General features: G+C 45.8%; 1 protein-coding gene across 1 annotated transcript in view; it reads right to left on the reverse strand.

Moving 5' to 3' along the window:
- The window catches only part of LOC148481515 (pregnancy-specific glycoprotein 22-like), a 1,044,890-nt gene extending 1,023,763 nt beyond the window's left edge, over positions 1–21,127 (reverse strand). Inside the window, exon 1 of the mRNA XM_088453299.1 lies at positions 20,752–21,127. Coding sequence (XP_088309425.1) covers positions 20,752–21,127 — 376 coding nt within the window. The remainder of the gene's footprint in view (positions 1–20,751) is intronic.
- Between the last annotated feature and the right edge of the window lie 213 nt (positions 21,128–21,340).

Here is a 21,340-nt window from a genome sequence, read left to right on the forward strand (position 1 = left end):
CACCCCAAAATATACGGTTCCTGCTAGATTTGATATGTCACCTTCCCAATCAAATTCTGAAAGTGAATCGAGTAACCAACGTCCTCCTAGTGGAGTTGTTTTAGGCAGAGGCCAAGGCCTAGGTTCCAGACGGGCCCCCGATACCCAAGCAGGTGCAGGGGTACACAAGAAAATGGGGAAGGGGGCGACAGAAGAACTAGAGCCTATTTATAATCTCTCTAGTAGATCACTTACTCAGGCTGAAACAGAGGTCCTCTCACTTGGTCTTTCTTTTGTACCTACGGTACAACACGATAAATTTAATTGGTCTATAGAACATTATAAATTTGGACGTAAATTACATCTTCGTGAATATTTCTCAAACTCTAGTGAAATGAACACCATTAGCAAATTTAAAAATCCCAGCTCGTTTGATCCTCAGTCAAGTAACGCCAGTATCAAGACTTTTTTACGACTAGTGGAACATGATATGTCCATCTCCGATGTTTCCAAAAGATATGACAATTTGACTTATGTACGAGACAAGCATTACATGGATTGATACATGATGAGTCACTGGTGATACGTCAGGCTGATAAGGGTGGGGCCGTTGTGGTACAAGACTGGTACGACTATGACCGGGTGTGCTTCGCCAGTTGAGTGATACACATACTTAGACCAAGGTGGCTACCAATCCAATGTATAAGATCAAAGGTAGGGTTGATCGGGTAGTTAGTAGGGCAGTGCAAAATAGGTGGATTGATGAAAGTGTGGCAGCCTATTTAACAGTTCCACATCCTATATGCCCGATTATCTACCTACTACCCAAAATACACAAGACATTGGTCGACCCGCCAGGGCGTCCAATTATATCTGCTAGGGGCTCTGCGCTTCAGCCCCTAGCGATTTTTGTTGATGGGTTTCTCCAACCGCGTGTAGTTGCAATGGAGAGTTATTTACGTGATACAACTGATTTGCTTGACAAAATTTTGTTACTGAATGATCTTACTGATGTGATGTGGTTGGCCACCTTGGATGTATCATCCCTTTATATCGTGATACCACACCAGGATGGTATTGAGGCGGTCAGAACCAGTCTTGGTAGTGGTACGCATGTGGGACCTCCAATTGAGTTCCTATGTGAGCTAATTGATCTTGTACTTGGTTCTAATAATTTTTTCTACTGTGGTGATTATTATATTCAATTGTTGGGCACGGCGATGGGGTCGAATCTGGACCCATCGTATGCCAATCTGTACATGCAGCAGTATGAAAATAAATATATTTTGGGCCATTTTGGCCCAAAGATTGTTTGTTATGAAAGGTATATTGACAATCTGTTTTTGATTTGGAGGGGTACCGATGTTGAATTTTTCAACATGGTTTCTGCCCTCAATGCAATCGATGGCCCCATACGCTTCACCACTAATTTAGATAAATATACTATAAATTTCCTTGACGTGACCATTTCACATCATGGTACAGGTGTGAGCTCAACCCTATATCGCAAATCTACAGGCCGTAATACATTGCTGCATGCATCTTGCCATCACATAAGCAACCTGTAGGAGTCACTCCCCATATCACAATTTCTACGTGTTCTAAGAAATAATACATCTCAGGATGTGTCTGAAATACAATTGTTGGAGATGCGTGACAGATTCCTCGCACGAGGGTACTCACCGACAGTAGTAAATAGATGTTTGTCAAAGGCACGCCAGCGTCATTTACAAATTACCACCAAAAGAAATATTAACCCGTCAAGAATGATATACCCTGCTACCTACGATTTGGCTGCTAAGGCTACAAATAAGGCCATCAGATGTCATTGGTCCATTATCACCACTGATCCAGCTCTTAAAAGTATTAACAAACAACCACCCTTGATGGCGTACCGCCGTGGTCCCAATTTGCGCCAACTACTATGCAATAACCGAAGGTGACAGAGACACATTGGTTGTCTATTCGTCGACCCAGCTGCTACAGGTGTCCTTACTGTATTACGTGTCGATCCATGGCCACGGGGACTCATTTCTCCCATCCCCACAGTGGGAAGAATATAGCAATTTGCCATCAGTTATATTGCACTTTGGACTTTGTTATCTATATTTTGATGTGCCCGTGCGGTCTCTATTATGTCAGGATGACAACAAGACCGTTTAGGGACCATATGGCTAACCACCGATCGACAATTCGAGCTGCTTTACAAACAAAGCACTCTGATAAGCCAGTGGCCAAACACTTTGCGGCACTTGGTCACCCTGCGGCTTCATTGAATTGCATGCTAATAGATCATGTACCCCCACCGAGTCGTGGTGGTGATAGGGAGCTTCTCCTGAAGAAAATGAAGGCCAGATGGATATTCAAGTTGGACACTGTGGCACCAAGAGGCCTGAATGAATATCACCCTTATAGCATTTTTTTGTGGTGAAGTGCATGTATATGTGGGTACATGTGTATTCGTGTACATGTATGTGCATATATATGTTTTCCATGATGATGAGTTCTCTATGATATGTACATGCACAAATATGTGATATTCGTGTACATGTGGAATACTTAGCTATGCTGGCACACATTGTTTATTTATTTTTCTGGGTTTTTGTGTTTTTTCAAACAGTTATTTATTATGATTATTGTAATATATGTTTAGTGTATGTTCTTGTCAATAGGTATATCCTTGTCCTTTATTACCTATTTGTGTAGTCACTTATGGATGTCAGGATTAGATCTACATCAGCTCTATTTCCAGTGTTGTTTCAGCAGTCAGATCTGTGGCTGTGTTGTTGCTATTTGACAGTACTAGCAGCGTTTGTGCGTTGCCTAGCAACTGTGCATGGCTAGCCGCGTAATTTCCAGTTGGGATGTGTTCCAATCTGTGGAGCGCAAGGCTCTCCGGTTTGCGGCGCCATTTACAGTATGCTTTATGGTTACTATGTACTAGAGTGCTGCTGCTGACACTCTTGTTGATGGCCATAGATTTCTGATTGTTAACACTAGCAGTATTGGCTTTAGCACGCTGTCTAGCAACCAAGTGTGGCTGGCCGCGTCACTTCCAGTTGGGGTGCGTTCCACGCGGTTCCACGCAGTGGAACGCATGGCACTTCCGGTTCGTAGCGCCACGTGCTTTGCATGTTTGGGGACAGTATGAGCCACAGACACTATGTGTCAGAGCTGCTGCCGATAAAACTTGATGGTGGCCATGCATTTTTGATTGTAAGTACTGGCATTAGCCACAACTGATTTGTTGTATTATGTATATGCTCCTACTTCCGGGTATTGTGTTGGGGGTGGTGCTTAACTAATTGGGGTGGCTATTTAGGTGACTGGAGGGTCATTGGGCTATGGACTTCTTTGGTTAAGGTAGCATTGTGGTGGTTCACTTGTCTTGACAAAGGTCCTTTGGGGACCGAAATGTTGACTAAAGTCATGTACTTTGTAAGTGATAAATTGGAGATTTTTTCTACTGATTGGTGAGTGCCCATTTTTTTTATTTGCACTTTGGACTTTGCGGCCTGTAGTGGAGCACCCTGGATAATACACTCTGAATTGTGAGTGCAGCATACTGGACTATGTGTATATAACTATGTGTATATATATATTATATATATATATATATATATATTAGGGGTGTGCACCGGCCACTTTTCGTGTTTTGTGTTTTGGTTTTGGATCTGGATCTTTCTTCGTGTTTTGGATCTGGATTGGTTTTGCCAAAACCACCCTTCCGTGTTTTGGGTTCTGGGTTTTGTGTTTTGGATCTGTATTTTTTTGAAAAAAAGCATAAAAACAGCTAAAATCACAGAATTTGTAGGTTTTTCTGCTCCTATGCTATTATTAACCTCAATAACCTTAATTTCCACTCATTTCCAGTCTATTCTGAACACCTCACACCTCACAATAGTGTTTTTATGTCCAAAAGGTTGCACCGAGGTAGCTGGATGACTATGCTAAGCGACACGAGTGGGCGGCACAAACACGTGACCCATCTAGGAGTGACACTGCAGTGGCAGGCAGGATGGCAGTTAGAAAAACTAGGCCCCAAACTGTACATAATGCAAAGAAAAAAAGAGGTGCAAGATGGAATTGTCCTTGGGCCCTCCCACCCACCCTTATGTTGTATAAACAGGACATGCACACTTTAACAAATCAATCATTTCAGCGCCAGGGTCTGCCACACAACTGTGGCTGAAATGATTGGTTCGTTTGGGCCCCCACAAAACAAGCTGGCAATTAATGTGTCCCTGCACAAACTGGCTCTACGGAGGCAAGATGTCATCCTCATCCTCCTCATCCACCGATTCCTCACCCTCTTCAGTGTGTACATCCTCATCCTCACAAAGTATTAACTCGTCCCCACTTGAATCCACCACCACAGGTCCCTCTGTACCTTCTGGAGGCTGGTCTCCCTGGAAGAGCTGATAATTCATTTTGATGAACATCATCTTCTCCACATTCTGTGGAAGCAACCTCCTACGCCTTTCGCTGACAAGGTTCCCGGCTGCACTAAACACTCTTTCGGAGTACACACTGGAGGGGGGGCAACTCAGGTAAAATAGAGCCAGTTTGTACAGGGGCCTCCAAATTGCCTCTTTTTCCTGCCAGTACAGGTATGGACTGTCTGACATGCCTACTTGGATGCTGTCACCGATGTAATCCTCCACCATTCTGTCAATGGTGACAGTATCATATGCAGTGACAGTAGACATGTCAGAAATTGTTGCCAGGTCCTTCAGTCCGGACCAGATGTCCAAACTTGGTCCTGCCTGCCCTGCATCACCGCCAGCGGGTTGCTTAGGATACCTAAGTTTTTTCCTGGCAGCCCCAGTTGCGGGAGAAAATGAAGAAGGAGCCGTTGACGTGTCACGTTCCGCTTCAGCTGACAGTGTGTTCACCAGCAGGTCTTTGCACCTCTGCAGGCTTGTGTCGGCTGGAAAGAGAGACACCACATAGGCTTTAAACCTAGGATCGAGCACGGTGGCCAAAATGTAGTGGTCTGATTTCAACAGATTGACCACCCTGGAATCCTGGCAAAGCGAATGAAGGGCTTCATCCACAAGTCCCACATGCCGAGCGGAATCGCTCCGTCTTAGCTCCTCCTTCACTTTCTCCAGCTGCTTCTGCAAAAGCCTGATGAGGGGAATGACCTGACTCAAGCTGGCAGTGTCTGAACTGACTTCACGTGTGGCAAGTTCGAAGGGCTGAAGAACCTTGCACAACACGGAAATCATTCTCCACTGCGCTTGAGTCAGGTGCATACCCCCTCCTTTGCCTATGTCATAGGTGGATGTATAGGCTTGTATGGCCTTTTGCTGCTCCTCCATCCTCTGAAGCATATAGAGGGTTGAGTTCCACCGCGTCACAACCTCTTGCTTCAGGTGATGGCGGGGCAGGTTCAAGAGTGTTTGCTGGCGCTCCAGTCTTCGGCACGCAGTCGCTGAATGGCGAAAGTGGCCAGAAATTTTTCGGGCCACCCAAAGCGTCTCCTGCACGCCCCTGTCGCTTTTCAGAAAATTCTGCACCACCAAGTTTATTGTGTGAGCAAAACATGGGACGTGCTGGAATTTGCCCAGATGTAATGCCCGCACAATATTGGTGGCGTTGTCAGATATCACAAATCCCCAGGAGAGTCTAAGTGGGGTAAGCCACTGGGCGATGATTTCCCTCAGTTTCTCTAAGAGGTTGTCGGCGGTGTGCCTCTTACTGAAACCGGTGATACACAGCGTAGCCTGCCTTGTAACGAGCTGGCGTTTCTGAGATGCTGCTACTGGTGACGCTGCTGCTGTTGCTGCGTAAGGTGATACATCTACCCAGTGGGCTGTCACAGTCATATAGTCCTTAGTCTGCCCTGTTCCACTTGTCCACATGTCCGTGGTTAAGTGGACATTGTGTACAACGGCATTTTTCAGGACACTGAGGACACTTTTTCTGACGTTTCTGTACAGTCTCGGTATCGCCTGCCTAGTGAAGTGGAATCTAGACGGGATTTGGAACCGGGGACACACTACCTCCATCAATTGTCTAAATCCCACTGCACTAATGGCGGATACCGGACGCACGTCTAACACCAACATAGCAGTCAAGGCCTCAGTTATACGTTTTGCTTCAGGATGACTGCTGTCGTACTTCATCCTCCTCGCTAAGGACTGTTGGAGGGTCAATTGTTTAGTAAAAGTAGTGGTGTTCCTACTTCCTCTCTGGGATGATGAACGACTCCCAGCAGCAGCAGCAACAGCAGCAGCGGCAGCAGTAGGCGTAGCAATGCAGGATCCTCCGGAGGAATCCCGGATAGGAGAGTCAGTCATGCCAGTGATATGGCCTGCAGGACTACTTCCGATCCTGACTAAGGAGGAAATTGACGAGGAGGGAGTTGACGGTGTGGTTTGCAGGCGCTTGGATACAACAGGACAACGGGATTTAGGTGTCCCTGGACTGCTTACGGTCTGAGCCAAAGTTTCTGAACTTGACAGTAACTTTTTATGAACGCGCTGCAGGTGCCGTATAAGGGAGGATGTTCCTAGGTGGTTGACGTCCCTACCCCTACTTATTTCACCTTTACATATGGTACATATGGCAAGACAGTTGTTGTCCGGATTTGGATAGAAATATTGCCAGACCAAAGAGGTGGAATGTTTGGTCTTCTGCCCAGGCATGACCGTGATGGGCTTTTTCATCCCACGGACAACAACTGTCTCCCCCGGAGCCTGATTTAAACAAACCACATCACCATCAGAATCCTCCTCGCCAACTTCCTCCTCAGCGCCAGCTATACCAGTATCCTCATCCTGTTGTACTTCAACAGTGACATCTTCAATTTGCATATCAGCAAGTGGACTGTGGGTGCTCCTTTCAGCACTTGCAGGGGGCGTGCAAATGGTGGAAAGAGCCACCTCTTCCCGTCCAGTGCTGGGAAGGTCAGGCATCGCAACCACCACCACACTTGGACTCTCTTTGGGGATTTGTGATATCTTCTTAGAAAGCACAGTTCTTCGCTGTGCTTTTGCCAGCTTAACTCTTTTGATTTTTTTAGTGGGAGGAGTGCTTCCATCGTCATGTGAAGCTGAACCACTAGTCATGAACATACTAGGGATCGACCTTAGCCGTTCCTTGCCACTCCGTGTCGTAAATGGCATATTGGCAAGTTTACGTTTCTCTTCAGCTGATTTAAATGTCTTTTTCAAGGTCATTTTCCTGAACTTTGCCATTTGGGATTGTATGTGCCCTCTACTATGACATTGGGCATCGGCCTTGGCAGACGACGTTGATGGCATGTTATCGTCTATGTCATGACTAGTGGCAGCAGCTTCAGCACTAGGAGGAAGTGGTTCTTGATCTTTCTCTATTTTATTTTTATCGGAGAAAGTTTGGTCCTCCATTTATGTTATATCGATTTGATATATACGTGCGGCTAAACACAGAAAATAATTTTTTTTTGGGTTTGGACTGGAGTGTACTTTGTGGGTTACAGCACCCTTTAACGGTCAAGCCAGCCGGCCCTTTACTTATGACACAGGCGCACGCTTGGCACTACTTTGCTGATGCACGTGCGGCTACTGCGCACACAATTCACAAACACAGAAAATAATTTTTTTTTGGTTTGGACTGGAGTGTACTTTCGGGGGTTACAGCACCCTTTAACGGTCAAGCCAGCCGGCCCTTTACTTATGACACAGGCGCACGCTTGGCACTACTTTGTTGATGCACGTGCGGCTACTGCGCACACAATTCACAAACACAGAAAATAATTTTTTTTTGGTTTGGACTGGAGTGTACTTTCGGGGGTTACAGCACCCTTTAACGGTCAAGCCAGCCGGCCCTTTACTTATGACACAGGCGCACGCTTGGCACTACTTTGTTGATGCACGTGCGGCTACTGCGCACACAATTCACAAACACAGAAAATAATTTTTTTTTGGTTTGGACTGGAGTGTACTTTCGGGGGTTACAGCACCCTTTAACGGTCAAGCCAGCCGGCCCTTTACTTATGACACAGGCGCACGCTTGGCACTACTTTGTTGATGCACGTGCGGCTACTGCGCACACAATTCACAAACACAGAAAATAATTTTTTTTTTGGTTTGGACTGGAGTGTACTTTCGGGGGTTACAGCACCCTTAACGGTCAAGCCAGCCGGCCCTTTACTTATGACACAGGTGCACGCTTGGCACTACTTTGTTGATGCACGTGCGGCTACTGCGCACACAATTCACAAACACAGAAAATAATTTTTTTTTGGTTTGGACTGGAGTGTACTTTGGGGGTTACAGCACCCTTTAACGGTCAAGCCAGCCGGCCCTTTACTTATGACACAGGCGCACGCTTGGCACTACTTTGTTGATGCACGTGCGGCTACTGCGCACACAATTCACAAACACAGAAAATAATTTTTTTTTTGGTTTGGACTGGAGTGTACTTTCGGGGGTTACAGCACCCTTAACGGTCAAGCCAGCCGGCCCTTTACTTATGACACAGGTGCACGCTTGGCACTACTTTGTTGATGCACGTGCGGCTACTGCGCACACAATTCACAAACACAGAAAATAATTTTTTTTTTGGTTTGGACTGGAGTGTACTTTCGGGGGTTACAGCACCCTTAACGGTCAAGCCAGCCGGCCCTTTACTTATGACACAGGCGCACGCTTGGCACTACTTTGTTGATGCACGTGCGGCTACTGCGCACACAATTCACAAACACAGAAAATAATTTTTTTTTGGTTTGGACTGGAGTGTACTTTCGGGGGTTACAGTACCCTTAACGGTCAAGCCAGCCGGCCCTTTACTTATGACACAGGCGCACGCTTGGCACTACTTTGTTGATGCACGTGCGGCTACTGCGCACACAATTCACAAACACAGAAAATAATTTTTTTTTTGGTTTGGACTGGAGTGTACTTTCGGGGGTTACAGCACCCTTAACGGTCAAGCCAGCCGGCCCTTTACTTATGACACAGGTGCACGCTTGGCACTACTTTGTTGATGCACGTGCGGCTACTGCGCACACAATTCACAAACACAGAAAATAATTTTTTTTTTGGTTTGGACTGGAGTGTACTTTCGGAGGTTACAGCACCCTTAACGGTCAAGCCAGTCGGCCCTTTACTTATGACACAGGCGCACGCTTGGCACTACTTTGTTGATGCACGTGCGGCTACTGCGCACACAATTCACAAACACAGAAAATAATTTTTTTTTGGTTTGGACTGGAGTGTACTTTCGGGGGTTACAGCACCCTTAACGGTCAAGCCAGCCGGCCCTTTACTTATGACACAGGTGCACGCTTGGCACTACTTTGTTGATGCACGTGCGGCTACTGCGCACACAATTCACAAACACAGAAAATAATTTTTTTTTTGGTTTGGACTGGAGTGTACTTTCGGAGGTTACAGCACCCTTAACGGTCAAGCCAGTCGGCCCTTTACTTATGACACAGGCGCACGCTTGGCACTACTTTGTTGATGCACGTGCGGCTACTGCGCACACAATTCACAAACACAGAAAATAATTTTTTTTTTGGTTTGGACTGGAGTGTACTTTCGGGGGTTACAGCACCCTTAACGGTCAAGCCAGCCGGCCGTTTACTTATGACACAGGCGCACGCTTGGCACTACTTTGTTGATGCACGTGCGGCTACTGCGCACACAATTCACAAACACAGAAAATAATTTTTTTTTTGGTTTGGACTGGAGTGTACTTTCGGAGGTTACAGCACCCTTAACGGTCAAGCCAGTCGGCCCTTTACTTATGACACAGGCGCACGCTTGGCACTACTTTGTTGATGCACGTGCGGCTACTGCGCACACAATTCACAAACACAGAAAATAATTTTTTTTTTGGTTTGGACTGGAGTGTACTTTCGGGGGTTACAGCACCCTTAACGGTCAAGCCAGCCGGCCCTTTACTTATGACACAGGCGCACGCTTGGCACTACTTTGTTGATGCACGTGCGGCTACTGCGCACACAATTCACAAACACAGAAAATAATTTTTTTTTGGTTTGGACTGGAGTGTACTTTCGGGGGTTACAGCACCCTTTAACGGTCAAGCCAGCCGGCCCTTTACTTATGACACAGGCGCACACTTGGCACTACCTTGTTGATGCACGTGCGGCTACTGCGCACACAATTCACAAACACAGAAAATATATTATTTTTTTAGCACTTGGGGGGAGCACCCCTGATGGACAGAGCACCCCCTGGACAACACTACAGCACTCCTTTAGGACTGGGACACTGCACAGGACTTTGGAGTGGACACAGCCCCTATGGAGAACTGACTGCACAACACAGTCCAGCCAGCCCCTATGGACTTTGAAGTAGTGGACACAGCCCCTATTAACAACAGCAGCACAGCACAACACAGCCAGCCCCTATGGACTTTGAAGTAGTGGACAACAGCAGCACTACACTACACTACACTACACTACACTACACAGCCCTAACTCCCACCCTCCCTCTTCACTGTCCACAGCCGAGTGAGAAAATGGCGCCGACGCGGGTACCTTATATAGGATCCAAAACCCGCGAGACTCGGAAGGCGGGATGATGACGTTTTGCCTCGATTTCAGATCCGAGTCAGGCGGGAAAAGTCGAGCCTGACTCGGATCGGACTCGGATCGGGGGGGCTCGGGGGGGTTCGGATTTCAGAAATCCGAACCCGCTCACCCCTAATATATATATATATATATAGGATAATGAAAAAAAAAGCACTCAGAGTCAGTAGTCACCAAAATCCACATATATATAGTCAAACGTTTTTGGGGTCACAGCCCCGTCCTCAGGACAAAATACATACAACAATATTTTATAATTTATTGTTGTATGTATTTTGTTCTGAGGACGGGCCTATGACCCCGAAAACATTTGACTATATATACGTGGATTTTGGTGACTATTGACTCTAAGTGACAGTTTTTTCATTATCCTGGATTTTCTGTTACTTGTGCACTGGAGCAAGTTGTTTGGTTTATTTGAGTGCTATATATATACAGTGTATATATATTTTTTTATATTACATTGTGGTGAGAGGGGTGGTCTCTCACCTGAGTTGCCCACATTCTGGTGGGATCAGCAGGGAAATATATACTAAAGTGCGGGTTTTCTGAATTGGAGATGTTGCCCATAGCAACCAATCAGATTCTACTTACCATTTATCTAGCAGCGTCTAGAAGATAATAGCTAGAATCTGACTGGTTGCTATGGGCAATATCTCCACTTCTAAAAACCCACACTTTAGTTAATATACCCCTAAGGGAGAAGAAAACAAGACCAGCATATTCTGCAGCTACAGCAGCAGTTTGGAACTTCGGGTTTTCACGGCTGCACAGCTCAAAGTGGAAATATGGAATTCCGGGTTTTCTATGTCACCCAGAGCCAGCATGAAATCAGCAGCAGAGGAGGATTCTGAACCCCCCATTCACCTAGTCTTCCATGCACTGATGCCGGCAAGCAGCCAATTAGTAGGCCTAAGTGGCTGTAGTGCCAGGGACAAAGGGCTATGCTGCGAGAGCATGGCTGATTGTTGCTGCAAGCCACTGCAGTGGACTGACAAGCAAGAGGAGTGCTGGGATCTTTTATGTTCATTTGATTATTTTCTGTATGTACCTGTGCTTCCTTCTTCAAGAAGTCTGTTACCCGGATAAAACGCGTTGGAGACTTCTCTCACCTTTCATGAACTTACCATTGTTTTACCTGATAAGCCATTTTTATATACTTCATGTGATGTGTTATGTACAGTATATTATTAATTTATTTATTTTTTTAACCACTTAACGGGCAAATTCTTTTCCCAAAAACAGCTCCGAAATTGTCGGGTTTTTTATGATTGAATTAGGTCAAAAACATCTAGTTAAAACTTATTCAACACAATTTTATGAAAGAAAATCTTTTTTTTCTGTTTTTTTTTTCTATTTTGAAACATAGGGCCTGATTCAGAGCCGGACGCAATTAGCGCTCGCTCGTCCAGAAAATAGGGGTGGCTATTCAAATGAACCGTTCGCTGTTTGCGGTCTGTTCACGCCTCTAGGTCTGAACGAGCGTACAAAACTTGCAGTCGTTTTTTGGGAAACTACGCCCCCTGGCCGCTCGCATCCTACGTCCTGTCCGCTATTTATTAGATTAATCGAGTACATCGAACAGGGTATGAACTGCTCGCTATTCTTGTGGTTGGTTTTTGCTACCACAATTTTGCGAGCAGTTCTGGCTTAAAAAAAACCCAGTGACGTGGTCAATGACGCTGCTGTTTTAAATATGCACACCCATAAAATGCCCGTTTTGACCTTTAAGCACGCCTGCGATCGGATCTCCACTCCCCATTTTCAAGCACCTTCCCCTGTTACCACCCACATACGCCTCTTTCTGTCACTCAAATTAGCAGGCATTCGCTATTTTGCGAGCACATGAATTTCGGCCGCACTGACTGGTTCGCGCATGCGTATAACGATCCATACGCATGCGCAGTTGGGCAAACATCGCTCAGAGCGAACGAGCTGCCGCTTACGAGTGGCTCTGAATCAGGCCCATAGTACACTGTATACCATAAAATAGCTATTTTTTTTCAAATTCATGAACTTGAACTTTAAACACTTTTAAACTATTTAAGACTTATATAAAACTCATGTAACAGTAATTTTCAGTGTAATGGAACATTTAGACATTTTTTTCAGTATGAAAGTCTTTGAAACAAGGCACAGCACAAAGTCCAACGTCGCACTCTATGCAGTAGAATCGTGTCTCTTTGCGTATTTTTTTGCCACTTTCATCTCTCTTAGAGCAGCAAACAGCACATTTTCTGGCTGCATTGTCTTTTTCTGTAGTAGGGACATACTCTGGGAAGTGCCTCTCTGTTAGCTGTAAGCGGTTTGGGCTAGGTGGTGGCCGGCCACGTTTTGTTGTGCAGGTCTCTGCTGTGTGGTGATTCTCTATTAGCTCCAGTCTAAATTATAGGTGGGTTTTACCACCTCCATTTTTTTTAAACAGGATGTAAGCATTCCAAATTGCTTGGTCTAATAGGTGGGTAAATATTTTGATATAAAATTTCTTACCCCTTTTACGGCTTATGGGATAATTAGTAATGTGCTGGTCTGCACGGTCTTCCCCACCTATTGTCAAATTATAATCAATAACAGCCTGTGGTTTGATTTTGGTTGTGTAGGATTTTTCAATTTCTACAAGTTCTATGTTGTGGACTGTAGATATGATACAGACATCTTTTTTTTATCTCTCCACCTCATCACACACACTTTTCCCCGTTAAAAGCCTACAATATCTCCCTTTTGCAGTTTTTTCTTCTTCAGTGCTTCAGGGGCATCTTTTCAGGTCAGTCCGATAGGTCAGCAATATATCGGCCAATAGAGGGGATGTATAAAAATTGTCTGTTGTGAAGCAATATCCCTTATTGAGTAAGGGTTTCAATAGACTCATTACTGTTTGCACAGATAATGGTAAACCTTGGTATTATGTGTCCACTATAGTCCCTTTGCCTGTATATATAATGCTGGTGGCAAATGTATCCTGATTTTGCTTCACACAGCATGTACATTTTTATTCCAAATCTGGATATTTAACTTGGAATATACTGCTTCCACCCCAGTCTGCCTTTGTACAGCAGTAGACCTTCATCAACGGAGATGTCTCTGTCACAGCTATAGACACTTGAGGCTCCTGGGAAGAGTCAGGCTTACTAGGAAATATAAACTGAGGTGGTTTTAGGAATGACTTTTTCATGAAATATCACTGACACAAAATAAAAGTAAATAGAAGAACAAGAATTCAAGAACAAAAACTGTATGGCAAAGTTCCACATTAAATCTCAATAACACAAAGTTCATGACATGCACTAACAGGTGCAGGGGAATGCCCCTGTGAGAAACAAAGTTCAAAGTACACATTGAACTGGTGTGGGGTGGAACCCCGAGTTCAACACAAGGCTAGGGCCTCAGGATAGAATGGAGGTCAATAACAGGGTTGAGCCCTGTATCGTGACGGAGGTCCGGAACAATGTTGATCCCTGAGATGTAACAAGATCCGGAATGAGGTTAAGCCCTGAGATGTAATGAGGATCCGGAACAGGGTTGAGCCCTGAGACGTGATGAGGGTCCGGAATGCGGTTGAGCCCTGAGATGTGATGAGGGTCCAGAACTGGGTTGAGCCCTGAGATGTGACGAGGGTCCGGAACAGGGTTGAGCCCTGAGATGTGATGAGGGTCCGGAACATGGTTGAGTCCTGCGATGTGATGAAGGCCTGGAGCTCGGTTGAGCCCTGCGGCAGGATGAAGGTCCGGAGCAGGGTTGAGCCCTGCGGGGTAATGAAGGTCCGGAGTGGGGTTGAGCCCTGAGGCATAATGCGGTCCTGGTAGGATAGACTGTAACAGTGCAGTTGACAACTGTAGAAGAAGTAACCCCAGTGTCCGTATGAGTCAATAATAACAAGTAAACCAAATAGTGTAGCGTAGAATGGAATAGCAGTAATAGAGCAGGATAACAACGGAAAAACAATGGCAATGCTGAGCTCTGTAGTGCAGCTGATAACATGTATCAGAACTTGAACCGGAACATGAGCAGGAATGTAGCGAGGTCCACAGCATACACCAGGCACAGCGGGGATCTGGCAGAGTTTAAGGAAGACCTGAAAGTAACGTTGCACAGACATAGTTGAGGCATATGAGGCATAGTTAGTAACGGGTTTATACTAGAGGTCTGTGATCCATAGGAAGTTCAGAACATGTGACCCAAATAGAATCAGGTTTGGAATAATAAGCAATCAAGGAATCCAACAACCTGACGACACCTAAGAAACAGATGATCACTTTAACACTCTGTACACTGGATGTGATGAGCGCCAGTAACAAGGATAGATCCTCCAACGACCACAGTGGAACTTTCGGCAAGTGTAGTTTGTCTTTATGTACTGAAATAGTTAAAGTCCTGACAGTCTCGTTCTGGGGTCAGTAGTTCAGAAAACCTCTTGGACAAGTAGGACTAAACAAGCCATATTTTCTGGTGTTTGGGGTTGGGATGGGCTTTTTCTTCAGCCTGATTATCTACAAAATGTAGGAATTTTTTCAGTAAGATAAACCATCTGTGGGACATTATTGATGCAAAAAATGGTGTCGCCAGGGCATTCCTCTTAGACCAGTACCACTCCAGCAGAGGTTTTTGTATCAAGCCTTGCAGCACTAGCAGAGATAAGAATACCAGTATTTCTGCAGCCCTTGTTGGGACCCAATCATTGCTTCTTGAAAACTGGCGTGGTGTTGCACCGTTCAGCATACCGATTTGTTTCCACAGTAATCAATTCGACCAAGTGTAGGTCAAAAAACAATTTGAAATATCCCAGAATTCCACTTTCTATTGTCACTTGGTGTTCACCCATGAAGGGAAATTGTGGTGGCGCTGGAGCACAGTTTTGCGCGTCTAGAGCGCAAAATTGGCGCCCCTCCTCTTGATCTTGCTCTTCATGAGTGGCATCAAAAAGTAGTTATTCTTCATCACTGGAATACATGTCACTTCCAGAATCAGAATCTGTATCACTGGTGGACATCGCTGCACTCTTATTGTAGATGATACATGGATAATGGTTTTCACCGTACTTTGATGATCACAGTTTTTATAACTTTTTTATAATTGTGTCAGTCACTGTAATATCTAACAATTGTATCCTTATCTCAATCACTGATGTCTATCTCTCTCTCTCCTCAGCTACACTATCACAGGACTCTCAACAATATGGCCCTCATTCAGAGCCGTACGCTCTGAGCAGAGCGCACGCTCTGAATGAGGGCCGCCCTCCATAATTATGGAGCGTCCTCCTGGACGCTCGTATAGCTGTGGGTCACCACCCACAGCCTATACGAGTGTGCAGTTTGATGGCCGCAATGGTCGTGACCATCGCGACCATCAAAACTGCGAGCCGGAGCCTGCGGTTGAGGTTTTCAACCGCAAGGCCCGGAGTGATTTTGGCTCTATCAGAGCCAAAATCACTCCCACTGACATCACTAGTGATGTCAGTGGGCCGGCTTCTGACGGTAGGCGTTCCCTTGGGAACGCCCCCGTCAAGAGGCACGCCCCCGGCACGCCCACCAAAGGGGGCGTGCTGTCAATCAACATCGACAGCACGCCCCGTTTGATCAGACACAACGAGCGAAGGACTTTCCTTCGCTCGTCACGTTTGGCGCATGCGCACGACGGAGCTCCCGCCGTCGTGCGCATGCACAGTGCACAACATTGACCCACTTGTGAGTGGACAGCCGCTTGCGAGTGGGTCTGAATCAGGCCCTATGTCACCAATATCATGAGGTGAATAATCCTCATAGGTTTGTCCACCCCTGTTGCTGGGAAGATATGGAGAGGTAGGAGTGAACAATCCTTAGGATTGCCCACCCCTGTTGTTTGGAAGAGAAGAAGGAGGAGAAGTGTGTGTAGGTATGAATTGGGCATACTTCAGGGGCCATCATACAGTATGATCTGTGTGGGTCAAGGATGAGCAGTACACACTTCAGGGGCCAGCATATGATCTGTGTCAGTCAGGAATGAGCAGCACACTTCAAGAGCACCAAATATTCTGTAAGCAGGGGAGAAGGGATGGATCGGGGATAAATCACTGTAACCTGCCAATGGCCGTCCTTCTCTTTTTTAGAGCGGCCTCCTGGCTGCTCACATAGCTGTGGGTGACCACCCACAGCTTATGCGAGTGGCCAAAAAGATGGTCGCGATGGTCAAGACCATTGCGACCATCGGCTTGCGATGAGACCCTTGTGGTAGGGTCTCGTTGCCGTAAGCCCTGGAGTGCTTTCGGCTCTATCAGAGCCAAGAGCACTCCCACTGACATCACTTGTGATGTCAGTGGGGCCGGCCCCAGATGGTAGGCGTTCCCATGGGAACGCCTACCTTGGCCGTCGCTATCCGGGTCTCGCGCATGCGCACGACTGAGCCGGCTCCCTTGTGCGCCTGCGCACTGGGCCAACATCGACCCGCTTGCAAGCGCTCAGCGCTCACGAGCGGGTCTGAATCAGGCCCAGAGTTTCCAGTCTCTGAATTTCCCCGGCAGTGCAGCATCATGGTTACACAGGAGCACAGGCTTCATTCATTCTAATAACCCGGCGTCTGTGAGGAGCAGCGCCAGGTCTAAACCAGGGGGGGGCAGCAGCTGTGTATGTGTTCATTACCCCGGCATCTGCGAGTAGCCACGCTGGGGTTACACAGGAGCACAGGCTCCATTCAGTCTTATAACCCGGCGTCTGCGTGGAGCAGCGCCAGGTCTAATCAGGGGGCCAGCGGCTATATATTCATTACCACAGGAGCACAGGCTCCTTTCATAGCAACAGCCCGGCATCTGCAAGGAGCAGCGCCGAGCTGATCAGTGAAGAGGGGAGCGAGTGGCTGGGAGGGAGCAGGCAGAGGCTGCACGGGGCTTACATAGGAGCAGAGGCTCCATTTAGTTCACTAACCCGGCATCTGCCAGGAGCAGCACCGGGTGTGTGCGTAGAGGGGAGCAGGCGCCGGGCTGGCTGATCCCTGTGCCCAGCAGTGATCAGCAGAAATGATTAGAAAATGTAGTTGCAGAGGGACCGTGGAGGTCCCTCTGGGGCTGGTGGCTGCAGGAACATTCTCCTCCAACAGCCACCCACAGGGCATTTCTGACTAGTTGTATCAGATCAGATACGACCAAGTCAGGGAAAGCCCAGTCTGGTATGGTCGTATCTGATACGACCGTGCCAGGCAAGTGGTTAAAAAAAATGTCCAATGCATGTTGACTTATTGTCTACTCCACCTCTTATGTCTAGATATTGTCTTATTAAATTGCTCTTTTAGCTCAAAGTAATTGTGTATCCATTTTTTGCATATTTATATATATTAATAGGTGATAGTATTGCTGCACAAAATGATAGGTGCTGTGAAATTCTAGTATGCACCTTTTTTGCACAATGCACTGATATAAACAATTATTTTTATCATTGTTTTAGATACTTAAGGGTATATTGTTGCATTTACTAATGTATACATAAACATGGTGCACTTTAAAAGCATTAAGAAAAGTCTATTATGTACTACTTTTTTTGCATGATGCACTCTATGGTATGAATGTACTATAATTTTCGAATACACAAAATACCAAAGATTATTAGAGTTTTATCACATTTTTTGCACATTAGCACATATTGCACTTTGAAATAATTACCTTATTACATGGAATTGAATATTCCTTTTTGTATACACATAAAATATACAAGACATTGGGCGCTCAAATGCAGATTTAATTATTGTATGTTTCCGTCAGCAACAGATCTCCAGTGTTGCACTTCTGATTGAGCCGACACCTTTATTGCTGGGGAGTGCTGTATACAGGTAGCTCACCATCTATACAGGTTTTCTTTCCCATTGGTCTCTGGGCCTGATTCAGATCCGGTCGCAAGCACTGAGCGCTCGCAACCGGGTCGATAGTGGCTGGCTCCGTTGTCCGCATGCGCGAGACCCGGCTAGCGACGGGAAATCCGTCGATCCGGGTCTTGCAACAAAGGGGGCGAGCTGTCGGTGTTAAGTGACAGCTCGCCCCCTTTGGTGGATGGACCGGGGGGTGGCTGCCCAAACGGAGGCGTTCCCATGTGAACGCCTGCCATTTGGGGGCGGCCCCACTGACATCATGAGTGATGTTAGTGGACAGATTCCGGCTCTGTTAGAGCCGAAATCTCTCTGGGACTTGCGGCCACGACACCCTACCACAACGGTCTCATCGCAAGCCCGATGGTCGCGATGGTCTTGACCATCGTGACCATCATCCTGGCCGCTCGCTATAGCTGTGGGTGGTCACCCACAGCTATGCGAGCTTCCAGGAGGCCGCACAAAAAAAAAATGCCCTGATTCAGAGCGAGTGCTCTTTCAGAGCGTCCGGCTCTGAATCAGGGCCTCTATACACTAATTTGTGTATACAATTATACAATTATTTTTTATAAATCAGTGTAAGAGTTTCTACCTCTTTTGGTGCTGCAATTTTCCATCTCCATATATATATTTATGTATATATAAGGGTGTGTGCTATCTACCCTATATAAGGGCGTTATACATATTGAGGTGTGATATTATTTTATATCAATACAACTACGAATTCTTTCTGGCTGTATACTGTTGATTGAAAAAGATTTTATGTATAATAAATATTTTTATATTAATGGTGGCCTTTGGGCCTTCTTTGGGTGTATTCTTGGTGCAAGGGTTTATTTTTAGATATTTATCTCCTTAAGAAGATAAGGAGTTTTTCTTCATATTAAGAAAATCCAATTGTATGGGAGAAAAGCCACACTGAAGTTTTTAGTATACATAAAGTGCACAAGTCGGCCGTAGGATCCATCTCTTCTTAGAATTTATAATACTGCAAATTGGATTACGAGCTTATTTTATATTGGACTTTTTTTTATATATTTAATTGAAGTGAACAATTCGTTATTTGTTTTCTTTGGGGCACATCTTCTATACTACTCTATAAAATATTGTGTTCTAGCCCCTACTAACAGGGGGATTGTTTTAGACGTTTTGTATCCATTTATTATATACTAATAAAAGCTGAGCGCAGGTTAAGGGCATTTCTTTGTGTGTTTATATATATATATATATAAATATAAATATCCCCACTGTCATATTTCTGCATTTACCCCTGAACCTGTTTCACCTCTCCAGTCATACGGACTTTAGAGGTGATATAGTTGTATATGTATGTATATTTTGGAGTGCATTTACAATACAGAAAGCATATTTTACACTAACAGAACAGATGTAAGTAAAATTTTGTATGAGGCCGAGAGTGTCTCTCACCAATGAGGAGAAAGACCCATCATTGTCAGACCGAGATTGCATCCCAACCTTTCAGATGGTCAAAGAGTGGCAGTTGAGTCTTAGGGGGTCTATTTACTAAGCCTTGGATGGAGATAAAGTACCAGGCAATCAGCTCCTAACTGCCATGTCACAGGCTGTGTTTGAAAAATGGCAGTTAGGAGCTGATTGGCTGGTACTTTATCTCCATCCACTTTATCTCTCTCCAAAGCTTAGTAAATAGACCCCATAAAGTGGAGGAGGTGTGGCCAGTGCTTTGTGGGTGTGGCCAGTAACATGTAGGAGTGTACATTCCTAAACTATCAGCCCCAATGTCTCCCTAAATACATATAAGCAGAAAAATTGCATAATTTTGTGAGGAAAATACAAACACAATTTTATTACTTCTGATTTATGGATGACCATGTGGCCAGCTGGGTGACTGATCATCATGCTGTCATTATGATTGGCCTAGTTTTATGTGGAAGCCTGGGGCTGTAGTCCCATCTGCCGAATTGTTAATCTGGGCCTGCTTGTCCCACTCTATGATTTCCAGCCTAGTAGTAAGGGCTGATGTAATATATACATATGCAGAGCTGGAGCTACCACTGTACCCAGCAGCCGCACACAGAGAAGGCACCAATCATTATTCACAGGGCCATAGCTAGGGTAGTGTGGCCGGTGCCATCGCACAGGGCACCACAGGTCAAGGGGCGCTGTTTGGGCCTGTCAAATTTCTGTTTATTATCATTCTTGCTTGTAGCTTCCTCTTATTTCATCCCCAGCATCTCCTGGCCTTTCCTATCTCTTCCCTTGCCCTTCCCCATGAAGCCATGGCCCTTTTTTGGATGCATTATGTCCCTTTGAAAAATGAGGGGGGCACCAATGCTCTTTCTGGCACAGGGCACCAAAAAGTCTAGTTACGGCTCTGATTATTCATCACACATCTGCCTGGCACAGTGACTACACGTTACTCACCATAGACAGGGTCACAGAGGCTTGTTCTTGTGGTTTCTCTGTCTGTATTTGCACTGTGTAATCACCGCTGTCTGTTATATGGAGATCTGAGATCAGTAATGAGCCATTAGGTAAAGGCCTGGCCCGAGGGAAGTACTGAGGCCCAGGAATTAGTGAGGGAGTAACATCAGGAATATATGTGAGGATTTGATCCCCAGCACTGGTGTTTAGTCCTTTATACCAAGTGACAGACACAATACTCCCAGTGATCTCAGTAACACTCAGGGTGACAGATTCCTGGATCACTGGATACTGAGGGATCAGCTGAATATTAATCATCCCACTAGTCAAATCCATCCACAGACTGAGGAGAGCTGAAAGAGAAACAAACATATATCAGGTAATAGAATGCTTGCCTACCCTCCCAAATTCCGCGGGAGCCTCCCGAATTGAGGTGGGAGCTCCCGCTACCCCACAAACTAGATGTAATCCCCCGCTTTCCTCACAGCGCTGCAGAAAGTCCGGACTGCGCATGCGCGAGTCCAGATGTAGACGCAGGGTCAGGGAGTCCGTTTACTACAGAGAGATCCCTCCTGGGTCCACCCC

Source organism: Taudactylus pleione, unplaced genomic scaffold (assembly GCF_031769625.1).
Source record: "Taudactylus pleione unplaced genomic scaffold, aTauple2 ptg000578l, whole genome shotgun sequence".
NCBI classification, from domain to species: Eukaryota; Metazoa; Chordata; class Amphibia; order Anura; family Myobatrachidae; genus Taudactylus; species Taudactylus pleione.